At 37.0% G+C, this 14,245-nt stretch overlaps 1 protein-coding gene across 3 annotated transcripts; it reads left to right on the top strand.

Annotated features, from left to right (window-relative positions):
- Positions 1–496: 496 nt before the first annotated feature.
- Positions 497–13,990, top strand: uqcrc2b (ubiquinol-cytochrome c reductase core protein 2b). Of its 3 annotated transcripts, none has more exons than XM_079846125.1 (14): positions 497–624; positions 2,210–2,296; positions 3,584–3,733; positions 3,825–3,889; positions 4,174–4,230; positions 4,321–4,445; positions 5,035–5,132; positions 5,458–5,515; positions 5,610–5,705; positions 8,252–8,451; positions 8,536–8,616; positions 12,506–12,582; positions 12,690–12,843; positions 13,698–13,990. In XM_079846125.1, the coding sequence occupies exons 1-14, from the start codon at positions 592–594 to the stop codon at positions 13,779–13,781; spliced, it is 1,365 nt and encodes a 454-aa protein (XP_079702251.1). In that variant the 5' UTR covers positions 497–591; the 3' UTR covers positions 13,782–13,990. The 3 variants fall into 3 exon arrangements, with proteins under 3 accessions (XP_079702251.1, XP_079702250.1, XP_079702252.1); XM_079846124.1 differs by lacking the exon at positions 2,210–2,296 and adding an exon at positions 2,331–2,432 and having other exon boundaries at positions 520–624; XM_079846126.1 differs by having other exon boundaries at positions 523–624; positions 2,210–2,432.
- The last annotated feature ends 255 nt before the right edge of the window (positions 13,991–14,245 follow it).

Raw genomic sequence — 14,245 nt, 5'->3', positions numbered from 1 at the left:
TTTTTTTTAAATCATAATAAAATATTTTAGATTTTTCAGATCTGTTTTCAGATGTGTACTTGTTTAGTAATCGTAATTAGTGATTAGTGAATATTTATATCTTAAATAAATGCTGTTGTTGTTGTTGTTGTTTTTTTACTTTTTATTCATCAAAGAATACTGAAATCACAGGTTATAAAAAAATATTAAGCAGCACAACTGTTTCCAACATTAATAATAAATCCGCATATTAGAATGAGTTATGAGGAATCACATGACACTGAAGGATAAAAAAAAAGTAAAATAGTTTCAGTATCTATTTTTTTTATTATTATTATTTTTTTTTTACAAAAACACGATTCATGAAAAATCAGTTTTATATATTTTTAGGAACTGGTTTGTTGGATTAATTATTAAAAGGATTGTATCGGTCACGATTGCATGAAACGCCAAACGCAAACGGAAGTAGTCAATCCTCCGAGTCGCCAGGTGGCAGTATGCGCTTGCGCTTTATTTTGGTTTCGACGTAAAGAAGCAGAGGGCGAAGGATTTTGGGTAGGACATCCTTAGGTCAGCCATATTGCTGTGGTCTGTCTGAAGGAGAGAGTGAAGATGAGGGGGATCCGGGGAATAAGCCAGTTATCGGTGAGAATTTGATTAACGGGGTTAAAGAAGAACAGTAGAGGTTCTGCTGCATATTTTTGTGTCTTGTTTTGTGCATGGGGTCCAGATAGGACAGACGCTGGCCTTGGTTCTCGAGATGAGAGAGGCAGTTGTCAGTTCAGCTCTCAACATGTCAATTTATTAACTTCGTCGTTTTATCCATATTTTAAATTCAGTTATGTAGAGCAGCGGCTTTCAGTCTCTTAGATGCAACGGAACCACACCCGAAAATTTAAATGCCATCTATATAGTTTCTTGTATAAAGACCAACGATGGTTTTTATACTCATTATAGTACTGTCCTATAGATCTATAGTTTGTTAGTTTATTTATACTTTTGTTTACTTATATGAATTATAATGTATTATTTATTTTACATAATTTTTTCTCTAAACGTTTCCATGGACCCATAAGCACAGCATTCCTTTCCTGATGTGACAGCACTTTCAGCTCAGCAGTACTAGAGCAGGAAGAGTGACAGAATGAACATTTAGTGAGAGAGAGAGAAAGGTTTACTTATCTTAGTTGTCATGCGATTTATTAATCCTTGTTGGCCCTTTTATAGCTTTTTTGATGACCTACATTTACATTACCAGAGAAAAGTTCATACACTTGTCTGTATTTATGTTTTCATGATATAAAAACCTTTTGAGTCGAAGGTTTATGCTTTAATGGTTAAAAATTAGCAGTGATACATTAAAAAAAATATATATATATTTTTCCACACACAGCCTTACTTGTGTTGTGCGATGCTTTTAAAATTCTATAAATAAAATTAACATGGGAATAAAAAACTTAAAAAACAAATATATACACACACGCTGCCATTTAAAAGTAAGATTTTTACTGTTTTACTTTTCTCTTCTGCTCACCAAGGCTGCATTATTTAATTAAAAAACAGTAATATTGGGAAATATTATCACATTATTACAATGTCCTGATTTTTTTTTTTTACATAACTGTTTTTAACATTTTATGATAATCAGAAATGTTTCTTGAGCAGCAAATCTGCATATTATAATGATTTCTGAAGGACCATGTGACGCTGAAGACTGGAGTAATGATGATGAAAATTCAGCTTTGAATCACAGGAATAAATTACATTGTAAAACGTATTCAAATAAAAAAAGTTATTTTAAATTGTAATAAATATTTCACAATATTTCTTTTGTTTTATATTTTTAATCAAATAAATGCAGCCTTGGTGAGCATAAGGGACTTCTTTTAAAAACATTGAAAATCTTACTTTTTTAACTTTTGAACGAGGTTGTAAGAGGTAGAATCAGCAACAGTGTGATGATGATTTTGCTTCTTACCTCTATTAGATGAGACATCCCTTTATACAGCTTAGAATGTTTAATTACACATTTCTGGTGTCGTTATGACTTCAACTGAAATTCACATGAAAAGAAGGGCCTGTAGCACTCTTATTTACCCAACTGTCACCCTTTTTTTTTGTATGAAACACTGGTTTTGGAGCCACCCCATGCCTCGCTTATCCCCTCTTTATTCTGCTCTTTTTGCACACAATCTTTCTTCAGAGGCGTGATGTCTTTTCTGATTTTCAGACAAGGCTTTATGCAGCTCAGGCTGCCCGTAAGGTGGAGGTTGCGGCAGCCGCGGAGCCACTAAAGTTTCTGCCGCAGGAAGTGCAGGTCAGTAGATTATGATGTGTCTCTCTCTCCACAGAGACGCTTCTCTGCGGCCACTCAAAGGGACCAGCCCTTAAATGTGCCTCTCTCGGGCGTCAAGGTCTCGGCAGGTGCCCCTCACATGTACCAGGATGTTCATGTATGTGTGGGTGCTGGGGAGGGTTTCTGCTCTTATTTTAGGGACTGTCTATGAATTAGAATTCAAATTAAATTTGCCACGTCCATGGTCAATTTAAATTTGTATTGCAATACCAGAAAGATATGTATTAGTTGAATGCAAGTTTTGTGTTTAAACAAATTATTTCATTCAACAATTTTATTTAAAAGACTTTATTCCCTGAAATGTACATTACATCTTTTTTTTTTTTTTTTTAACTGAACTGATATGTTCTAAGGATCTTTCTTTCATATTGTTTTCAGGTATTTTATATTTATAAAAATAAATATTGACATCAACATTTTAACATATTAATGATTACATAATATATTGAGCTAAAACCACATAAGTGCACTAATATTAAACATTCCATAGTTTATTATTTCTATGAATGTTTTTTTCTGTAAATAGTGAGTATTAAGTATTACATAACATTTTTAAATAATTATTAATTGAATAAATATTATAAAATGAAGGGAATTAAATCATTTCAGCATTCCAAATGTTATTTGTTAATTATTCATATTTGTAGGTTTGATCACATGTTTATGGGTAATTCAAACCTGGAAAAATGAAATTAATTATAAAATTCCTTATTAAAAAAAAATTCAAATTACACCGATGCTTATTTAGGTGTTTATTATTGTTAATTGTGTGTTTATAGAGGATATTGAATTAATATTCACATTCCAACTTTTCTTATAGCCAATTTTACATATAGCCGATAATTCCTGATACTGAAAAACATGCTGTGATACGATTTAGTTCTAGAGCCTGCTATTTTACACAATAGTTACATTTTTATTAACTTACATATGTAACCAAAATATAACATGGAAACTCTAATTTTTATATGTAAAACAAAAATAATGTTAAAATGTATCAAGTATTTGATGACCGCTTTTTAATTTGACATCTTTTTATAAAAGTCAAGCAAGTCTTCTAAGTGTATTGTTTGGCATCAGTAAATTATATTGTTAATCATTTGATCAATGCATCAATCCATATCATTGCTGAATCAGTTTGATGAGTTAGCATATTAATGTTTAGCCTGACTTGAAAATGCCAAAACAATTATATTTTTAAGCAGTTGGTACAAATTGGAAGGTGTAAATACATTTTCCCCATTCCAGGTGACAAAATTGCCCAGTGGGTTAGTGATTGCTTCCTTGGAAAACTATTCTCCTGCTTCTCGGATTGGTGTGCTTGTCAGGGCCGGAAGCCGATATGAGGCGATTGACAACCTCGGTGTCACACACTTGCTTCGTCTGGCTGCCAGTCTGGTATATATCGATCATGACTCTGTTTGACTGTTGTACTGCTAGGGTGCAGTGACTCTTATTAGCATTCACTTCTCTATACCGCTGATTCCAGACAACCAAGGGAGCATCTGCCTTCAAGATCTGCCGTGGTGTTGAGGCTGTAGGGGGAAGCTTAAGGTCAGTTTAACAATGGCACAGAACACCGTCTTCTCAGCTTCTATTATGCATGACATATTTATGGCATAATTTAGTGGTTCTCAACTGGTTTTGCTTCAGTATCCAGGTTTACCTTGTTTTTTGCCCTTTTGCTGTTCAAGTCCTTATCAGAACAGACCTGCCACCCACTTTTGGTTTGCAACCCACCATTTAAGAACCACTGCCATAATATATATGGCGCATTATTATGCATATCTTTTATTGTTATTTGTGTGAGTAAATGTATATAATGTATTTTTGTGCAGTGTGTCAAGCTCCAGGGAAAACATGGTGTACACCGTAGACTGCCTGAGAGATCATATGTAAGTAGTACACATGATTAATTTGTCTGATAAAGATTAGTGTGATCTCTTCTTCCACTGAAAACATGCTGTCTGTGTGTCCTCGCACAGTGACACAGTAATGGAGTATCTGATCAATGTGACCACTGCACCGGAGTTTCGTCAATGGGAAGTGTCAGACCTCACTGCCAGGGTGAAAGTGGATAAGGGACTTGCCAAGCAGACTCCACAGATTGGTATGCAGTGTTTAACCCTCTATTTTGGGCAATTTGAGACATTTTGAATTGTTTACTTCATTTGAATGGTGAAAAACTTGGTGTCTTTTGTGGCACTTGCTATATGAACACACTTGATGACTTAGAAGGCCTTAAAAAATTGTCAAACTTGTGATCTTCCACCATAGAAAATGAATGGAAAATATGAAAAATACCAAGCAATCTTTTGGGTAGAACCTACAAATCGGCCATGATGAAGTAGTTTGGAGTTTTCAATAAATCAAAATGTGTATCCAAATGCAAAACCTAATAAAAGTAAGCAATTATGTCTGATATGTGTGAAATATTTTAATATAATATTGTAATATTTCAATACGTTATTAAAACTAAAAATAGTACATTAACTTAAATAAAGAAAAATGTTACACTTATTGTCTTTGGTCTGTTTTTGACCACCAAGGATTACAAGTGTGACTCCTAAATGAGGAATACCAGAAGGTTCATTTTGATGGAGAATGAACTGTATAGTTTTGTCAGTGGTTTAGATTCACTTTGGTGGATGGCGGTTCTAATGTGTCTACTTTCTGTTTTTCATCTGTTTGTGCCTCAGGTGTCATTGAGGATTTGCATGCTGCAGCTTATAAGAATGCCCTGTCCAATTCCTTGTACTGTCCAGACTACATGATTGGCCAAATCACCGCTGAACAGGTAAAACAACATTCAAACTCATTTGAATATTTTAGACAGAATTTGTGTCACTGCTCACACTTAGTAATCAGTATAATTCGTATAATGGCTAAACACTCAAAATGGTAGAATTTAACATGATAAAATGCATTGTTCACTCTTTCAAGTTTCATTTTGTTGTATAATAACTGTCATACACACTTGTAACCACACATCAATCCCAACATTGTTTATTAATGCACCAAGTTATGCTGGTATTAATGGTACAGCAAATAAGTTTGTATCACGCAACGCATTTAAAAGTTAAATTGAGCTGTTTTCTGTATTTCGATGTCCTCTTACACAGATGCACAGCTTTGTTCAGAACAACTTCACAAGTGCAAGAATGGCCCTTGTTGGTCTTGGTATGTAATTCAATTATATTTTTAAAGAAAAACATTTAATCTGACCCAAAAAGGGCAATGAAATCAGTCATTTGCACTGTATGTTATTGTGTAGGTGTGGATCATGACATACTTAAGCAGGTTGGCGAGCAGTTCCTGAACATCCGCAGTGGAACAGGCACTGTTGGATCCAAAGCTGTGTACCGTGGAGGTAGAGATTTATTATTACTACTAGAACAGTAATACATCACACAAAATACATTGTTTATTTTACATATTCATTAAAAGTCCATAATGTAAAGATATAGCTGCCTTCATAGACTGCAACATCTGTTTTTAATCACTCTAAATTAGGGCTGCAGCTATCGATTCTTTTTGTAATCGATTAATCTAGCACTTCATCGATCGATTCATCGATTAATCGGATAAAAAAAATTCTGTGTTTTTAAACAACCAAAACAAATAATGTATAACGAAAATGAAGAGGAAAAGCAATCTAATTTATTAATATGCACAACACGATTCATGCCTAGCCCTGACATCAAAATAAATATCTTTTATGTAGATTTCTACACCTGCAGCATTTACCATTAGGCTACTAACAAATAATATATCATTTATGGGGTGAGCCTTTTGCTATGGTAACCTAGCAACTTGTGTGTGTGTGTGTGTGTGTGTGTGTGTGTGTGTGTGTGTGTGTGTGTGTGTGTGTGTGTGTGTGTGTGTGTGTGCGTGCGTGTGCGTGAGGCTTCATTGCAGTTTGGTACGGCATACATACATTCATTTTCAATAGAACGCTGCATTTGGCTTGCATCACTTGCATTGCGGTGCATTTTAGGTGAAGCATCCGTTCGAAAAATCGCGTCACAACATCACGTCCCGGTGTATACAGTGAATGCTGAAATTATTGTTGCGTGGGTACATAAAAGTTTAAGCATATGTGATGCATTGCCACGATTGGTCTGACTGGCGCGAGAGAGAGGAGTGTGCATGCGTGTGTGTGTGTTACTGATTTTCTACTATTAATTAAAGTTGGAATTTTTCCAACAAATGCAAAAAGTGCATTTCTTTGTGTTTTTAAAATACTTGAAGGAAACGGAACACTGTTATTGTCTATGGGGCAGATTTATGTTTGTTGCACATCAGATACAGATACATTAACACAGTAGTAGACCTACATTACATTTATTTGGATGCATTAATGAGAGAGAGATTGTGTGTGTGAATTACTCATTCCGTCTCATTATGAAGCTGGGGTTTGTAATTACTTCAAAGGTATTCAAATATATGCCTATAACGGTTAAGTTGAGTTTCTAAGCTACTTTAGTGACTTTACTTTAGTCACAGGACAGCGTTGACACTGCGTTTCTGCGCTGCTCTCTGCGCGCGATCTTCACGTGAAAAGAGGTCTGCCTCAGGGCGCGCGTGTTGTCAAAGACGCGACACGGCTCAACTCTCTGTGTCACAGAAAAAAGCTGAGCACTGACCGGATAAGTTTTCCGTATTGTTGTTTTTGTATAGTGCACAATCGCTTCAATGTTCAAACTGGCAAGGCTTTAAAGGCGTTTACTTGACAAACTTTATGAGGACGAAAGTGAAAGCGATCTGGCTTCGGGGCTTGCGCGCGCCGTGTGTGTGTGTGTGTGGCAGCTATAAGAACGGTAATCAACTTACATAAACTGTGTAAAACATGCAGTTACTATAGTGATTCTGGGCATCTAGAATCTAAACTAAATTCAAAATGTATCACGCGCTATGGTGTGCTTCCTGAACATTGAACAGCGGTCCGTGTGAATCAGATCCCTGCGCGTATAGTGCGCGTCATAGGAATTTAACGAGGCTCCGAGGCAGAATTTTTGCCTCGAGGAATTTTTGTAATCGAGTTAATCGAGTAACTCGATGAATCGTTTCAGCCCTACTCTAAATGGATAGCAACACTTAAAAAGGGATAGTTCACCCATGTGTCGCCCTCATTTTTTGGGTAAACTATGCCTTTTAATAGTCACTCACACACAATTTACATTTACTCATTTCGCAGATGCTTTTATCCAAAGCAATTTGCAGCACTTTCGAGGTGTGTGTTTTGTCAGTTTGTAGGTTCACTGGGAATCAAACCATCTTGAGATTTCTAGCACCATGATGTATCAGCTGAGTAACAGGAACACAATGCAGAATAGTGTTATAGTCACACAAAACACATGAGAGCTGAACAAAAAGAGAACATTCCAGTGATACCCGGATGGTCAAATATTTAAGTGCAGATCTGTGCACGCTCTAACGTCTAATATTTCCCACAACCCATTGTGCGTTGGATGAGGATTCGATTAGAACTACAAACACAAATAAAAAGTGTAGAGAGCATTAGATAACGGGGGTTGAGGGATTAATAATCAGTATCTAACCTGATAAAAATATATTTATTCAATGTTAACTACATTATATTTAATCTGAAACAACATTGTGAACATTTATAGATATGTTTGGTCATTAACTTTTAAATGAATCATGATGCAAACACACGAGGAGAGTTCTCCACATGAAAGACCCACCACTGGCAGATCAACATGCTATTACATTTCTCTCTGCAAATATAATTAAATTGAATGTGGAGGATTTTAACTGTGATGGCGATGCATGTCTACTATTCTGCTGCACACTTAAAAATATGTACATTTTCTTCACAAAAAGGGCATAGTATAGGCGGATTGGGATGCAGCATCTGACTGTGTAATGTTAGTCTCTGGCTCTGTTCTCCAGGTGAGCTGAGGCATCAGACTGGAGCAGGGCTGGTTCATGCGCTGGTGGCGAGCGAAGGTGCGAGTGCAACATCAGCTGATGCCACCGCGTTCAGCATACTGCAGCATGTGCTCGGAGCAGGTCCACGTATTAAGAGAGGCACCAACACTACAAACAAACTGAGTCAGGCCATCTCAAAGGTCACAGCTCAGCCCTTTGATGTGAGTATCACTTTGTGAGACCTTCAGCTCAAAAGAGGCTTTTATGAAGGACTCTGTAACTAAGTCGGTCTTGCTTTGTTGCAGGCCTCGGCCTTCAATGCCAACTACACGGACTCTGGTCTGTTTGGAGTGTACACCATCTGCCAGGGTAACGCTGCCAAAGACGTATGTGTGATTTACATTACTCTCTGGGTTTAACATTAATTTATTCTACGCATTGGTGTTAGCCAAGGCCATGGGTTTGATTTCCAAGAAACATCTAATTTATGAGTGACTTAATTAGGACTAAAGAAATAATAATTAAGCTGTTGTTCAAGAAACAAGAAATTCATATCTTAATTTTGGTAGCAATATTGTTAGTTACCGTTTTTGTTCCATCAGAAATAGTTTCATCCAATAGTTCTATATCTATCTATAGGGGCTTTCGCACCCGAGGAACCTTTTCATAGTTCCTAGAACTAATGATCGCACCGCAGGAATTGGAAACGATTTTAGTTCTAGCAATGCCTTTTGGGGGAACTAAATTAACTCCTACTTCAGAATAGGGTGTAACTCACTGATCTATATAGAGAACTGGATTGCACATGACATCATAAATAGTGAAGCCAATGCGCCGCCATATTGGTAAACTCACGCATTCTTTTGAATTAATAGATTTTACTGAAAAAAAACATTGCATAAGAAAACACTGTTTCTTACAACACAAACATCCCAAACATGTAAATGGTTATTCGTTTAAAATCCGGAATTTCCCCTGCTTATTAAAATGTTACGTTCATATTCATTACAGTTGTAAACAGATTAGCTGACAGATGAGACACTTCAGCATATGTATTACAAATGTCAAAGTGCGCATTCTGAAATCGGTAAAAAGATTTATGCCTTGTAACCTGAAATTGCCTTGTACTGTTGTGTTTATGTATTGTATGTTGTAGTATTGTTTTTATTCATACAGTAGGCTAACTGCAAATGTTTCAACAATGATTTTGTTTACAGCATGCATTTCCAAGCAGTCAATGATTTAAACGATGGTTAAATTAATCATTAATTCAACAACATATAGCATACATAACACTTTACTCGTAAGGAAACTGTAAACGGCATACATTTGCATTGTCTTTGAGAGTCTGAAATGGATGTTGCTCAATCAGGAAATAATATACACACATAACTTGTTCAGACAAAAAACGCTTACTGCTTTTTATAAATATAAAAATAAATAAACTCTGAATTTTAATGCAATATAGCAGGGGTGGCGAACTCCGGTCCTCGAGAGCCTCAGTCCTGCAGAGTTCAGCTCCAACCCTGATAAAACTCACCTGCCTGTAGCTTCCTAGTAACCCTTCTGACCTTGATTAGCTTATTCAGGTGTGTTTGATTAGGGTTGAAGCAAAACTGCAAGACTGGCTGCATCCGAAACCTGGAAAATGCTGCCTTCGGAGGATGCATTTCAAGGCAGGAAGGCACCAAGGAATGTCCGAATCTAATGTTACTTCCTGTCTCCTGAGAGACCTTCATCTGATCGATTTTTTTTTTAAAGAGCACCTATCATGGCATTTAAAATGTTCCAAATATTGTTTTAGAAGTCCCCAACAACAGTTTTGCATGCATGCAATGACAAAAAAGACTTTAGTTTTCTTATAATATGCATTTATTTTTACCTGTTTTGACAGCGATTCATAAATGATTCCTTTAGTGATTCACTTTTCAAAACCCCGCCTTTACGTGATGCTAATCTGCGGTGATTGGTCCGATGACCCAGTCAGTTGTGATTGGTATAGTCTGTGTAACTATAGTAATATTGGTATATTTTCGGAAACGGAACGCCCATCAAAGTCTTATAGTGACAATAATTTGTTAATATGTGTCAGGAGTTATGAATATGAAAACTGCGTCGGTACCGTTTGATTGTAATATGAGCCTCAGCTGATCTCATTCATAAAAAAACTCCTCTATTCTCCTCACGAAGACTCGCGACAAATCAACATCCCTCAGGGCTTTTAGTTCAAAAGTGTGCAGATGAGGAGAAATATTGATAGATTCTCATGTCTGTGTCAAATTTCTAAACAGAGGAGTATTTTTTTATTCAATACTTCCTCAAAATGCTGCCAGTTTTCAATTCATACTGGCAGCCGGAGGGCGCTCTGTGCACATGTAGTCCATATATGGTACAGACAGACGAAGAAGATACCATGTGCCATAATAGAAGTCCATAATAAAAGCTTCCTGAGATCGCGAAACATGCAAATAGAGACATTTGAAGACTAATAAACACACAATCGCGACGATGTATGGTTTGTCTTCAAGCCACTTAGTCTTCAAATGCTCATCCTTGGGCAGATGAAAAAAGTTTGCTTTTGAGTCGCACTTCAGAACACAGCGTCTCGTCGCCATGATGTTTTCACTGGCGTCTTGGAGCGCAATAAGTGGGCGTATCGTATTCAAATAACTTGACAAGTTGACGTCATCTAGTCAGAGAAAAAGCTTCGGTCTTCTAACGATTCTTAAAAATGACTCAGAGTCGACTCTTACTTTTGAAAGAAAATAACTATATATACGGTGCACTGTCATATTTCAAACTTTGCAGGATGTTTTTGTTCACTTAGATCTATGTTACACACTACATGAAAGGTAAATTTCAAAATTCCATGATAGGTGCTCTTTAAGGCAGCATATTTGTATCCTTCGCTGCCTTTGATATCCCACAATCCTGTGCTTTCCCTTCTGTGACAGTTGAGCTGGGGAAAAAAGATGGCGTCCGAAAGTTGCGTTTGCTGGTCAGTTTGTGTGTAAATGTAGGTTTTTTTAACCAACATTTTCTACTTCTGATGTCATTTCTAGTGAGAAATTAATATTGTAGTAGTTAAATATTTGTTTAGTTCTCACCAAAGCTCTCTCTATTTTGCTGTAGATCATTAAACGGTTACACAAGAAGTCTGTCCGAAATTAGTGTCGTGATGTGCCTTCAAAACGCTGCCTGCAGAGTCATTGTCTGATAAGGCAGCAAGGCAACGATTCAGCTGCCTAGGTTTTCGGACGCAGCTTGTCTGTGCGTCTCAATCAGCTCCCTAGTTCAGTAGTCACGGCACTGATCAGGGAGTCAGCCCATTGACTTATGTCCTGATCAGTGCCCTGACTACTGAACTAGGGAGCTGATTGAGACGCTCTCCAGGACTGACGTTCGCCACCCCTGCAATATAGTAACAGAGACTTGTATTAATATTTATTGTATAGGCTATTCTAATCAATTTCTGCAGCTAAACACAGATATATTTTAGTGTTTAATATTTCCTCCATAATTACGTACTTAAAGAAATATATTGAAATCGTTGATGTGGGTGTGTCTGCGGCACACTGCAGAAAAAAATGACTTATCCTCTCCAAAAAGACTATAAACATTACAAATAACATTTGAAGTAACTTTTCATGTACATGCATATCGTAAAACTAATCCTGTGAGACTGAGATGCTGCAAATCGAGTGATTTTAGGTCAATGTTTTAGCCGTAAGTCAATGATGCTCTCTGTTGGTAGGGAATAGTAAGATGGCCACTTGAAAACTTTACCGCCTGATGGCAGTTTAGAACGCAATGAGCAATCCAGTCATTTATATAGATCAGTGGTCTAACCCGGCACAATAGGAACTACCAGTGACGTAAGAGTACGCTGATTGGCCGAGCACACCCGAGTCATCGGCACCTGCCATTTTTTAAAAAGCTGTGTACATACACAGATTATAGCCAATATATTTTCACCACAAACTAAGTCTACGAACATTGAAAACAATGATTGATGTACCTCTCAACCTTTACGCTAAGGAGAAAATCCAATGCGACTTTGAGGGGCCCAAGCGAAACATGATTATGTATTTATAGCTCAACTATATACATTGGTCAATTCAGAGTTCCTACTGGCGGTTCTACTGACGGTTCTCTGGGAACCACCCTGGTAGCTAGTGATCGGTGTGAAAGCCAGTGATTTGAATGTACATGCAACATTTTGTCAACAACAAAAGCTTGTGGTGTTACCCATGAGAGTTTTTTTTTTCTGTTCAGGTAATCAAAGCAGCTGTCAGTCAAATTAATAACATAGCACAAGGAAACCTTTCGGCGGCTGACCTCAGCACAGCTAAGTACGTTTTCATCATCTGGATATCTTGAGAACTAGAGTGCAATACGTTTCATATTGTACATTACATATTTGTTTTCATGTAATTATTAATGAATATCGTCTGAGCAGGTATCAGTTGACAGCAGAGTACCTGATGTCTATTGAGAGTTCGGAGGGCTTAATGGAAGCTATAGGATCTCAAGCGCTGGCAGAGGGTACCTACCAGTCCCCTGAGGCTGTGACCCAGAAAATTGATGCTGTGTCTTCAGCTGATGTTGTCAATGTAAGCAACTGTTGTCTTTTAGGGTGGCGGTTTCCCAGTGTAAAGGCTATAGGATGGTAACAAGAATATCATCGTTTTAATCCTGGGTAAAGACCCTTCCCAGTAAACTCCAGTTTACTTGCCCTTGGAGACCACCTATTAGTGTGCTAGTGTACTGTACAAAATGTTTAATATTTTTTGGTCACTACATAATGCATTCCTACATCTCCATTTGTGTTATTTATAGTTGGCTTTAATATAAAGGCCCGGGTATGCTTGATTTTACGTGTTTCGCTGCATCTCGCATCATGTCAACACATGCGCAGTACAATTGCTTTGTTTTTTTGCTCTACCAGACGTCAGAGGGCAGCACTGAGTTATGTCATTTACAGGACATTCGCTTAGAAGGGTAGAAGAAAAGTAGCAGATCCGCCATTGCATGCAAAGTTTACAAGAACCAATCAAAAACGATGGAGAAGGATAGGCAGCTTTGTTTACTGCTTCATATCTCTCTTTCCGCACTCTTTGACTACTGCACAGTACATCAGAACTGTGCATATTGCCAACTAATGGATTCTTCTGTCTCAACATTCACCTTGCGCATGCGCTGTGGTACTTGCACAGTCTGCGCGGACACAAAAATAGTGTCCTGATGATGAAAAACACGTCAATCGGACAGTGTGCAGGCCGTCACGGAACATAGTTGGCCGAAGTACACTTTGGACTTAATTTAAAATTGTATTCTGAAAAATAGTAGTAATAAAGAAGTCCAAAATATTGACTGAAACTGTATATTTTGTTAATTGTAATGTATTTAAGGCTTTATCATTGAATTGGAATTATGTATAACAAAATTGGTCTCATTTGTTTTACAGGTGGCAAAGAAATTCATGTCTGGCAAAAAGACTATGGCCTCCAGTGGAAACTTGGCCAACACACCTTTTGTTGATGAAATCTGATGGGCAATCAGATTACTCACAACATTTTATCTTTTAACAGTGTCTAACTCTTAATTTCACAAAAATGAAATGAGAGTATGTTCATGATATCTTTATTGTCCCTGTTAAAAAAAAAGTTATCAACAGTTGGTCTTGATCCTTATAGTGAAGAACTCAGCACTTGTCCATTTGAAATGTATAGATGTAAATGAATAAAGTATCTACCAACACCAACAAACATTTATGAACCAAGTTGTGATTTTGATCCTCTTACCAGTTAACCCTTGGGATTTTTATAATATCAAAGGTTCAGGCTTCATTGAAATGAAATTGGAATATGTTAATTGACCAGTGGAGGTATTGCTGGGTTGTTTTTACAGTAAACCATCATAAAACCTTGGAAATGTCAGGTTTTTTTTAGATTTTGATTAATTGGCTTTTTGAATGACTGAAAATAGTGTGTTTCACTGGTCAAAAGCCTGAAG

This window comes from Gobio gobio, assembly GCF_949357685.1.
Source record: "Gobio gobio genome assembly, chromosome: 20".
Lineage (NCBI taxonomy): Eukaryota > Metazoa > Chordata > Actinopteri > Cypriniformes > Gobionidae > Gobio > Gobio gobio.
The sequence above is the reverse complement of the archived record's forward strand: the minus strand, read 5'-3'. Positions and strand labels throughout refer to the sequence as shown.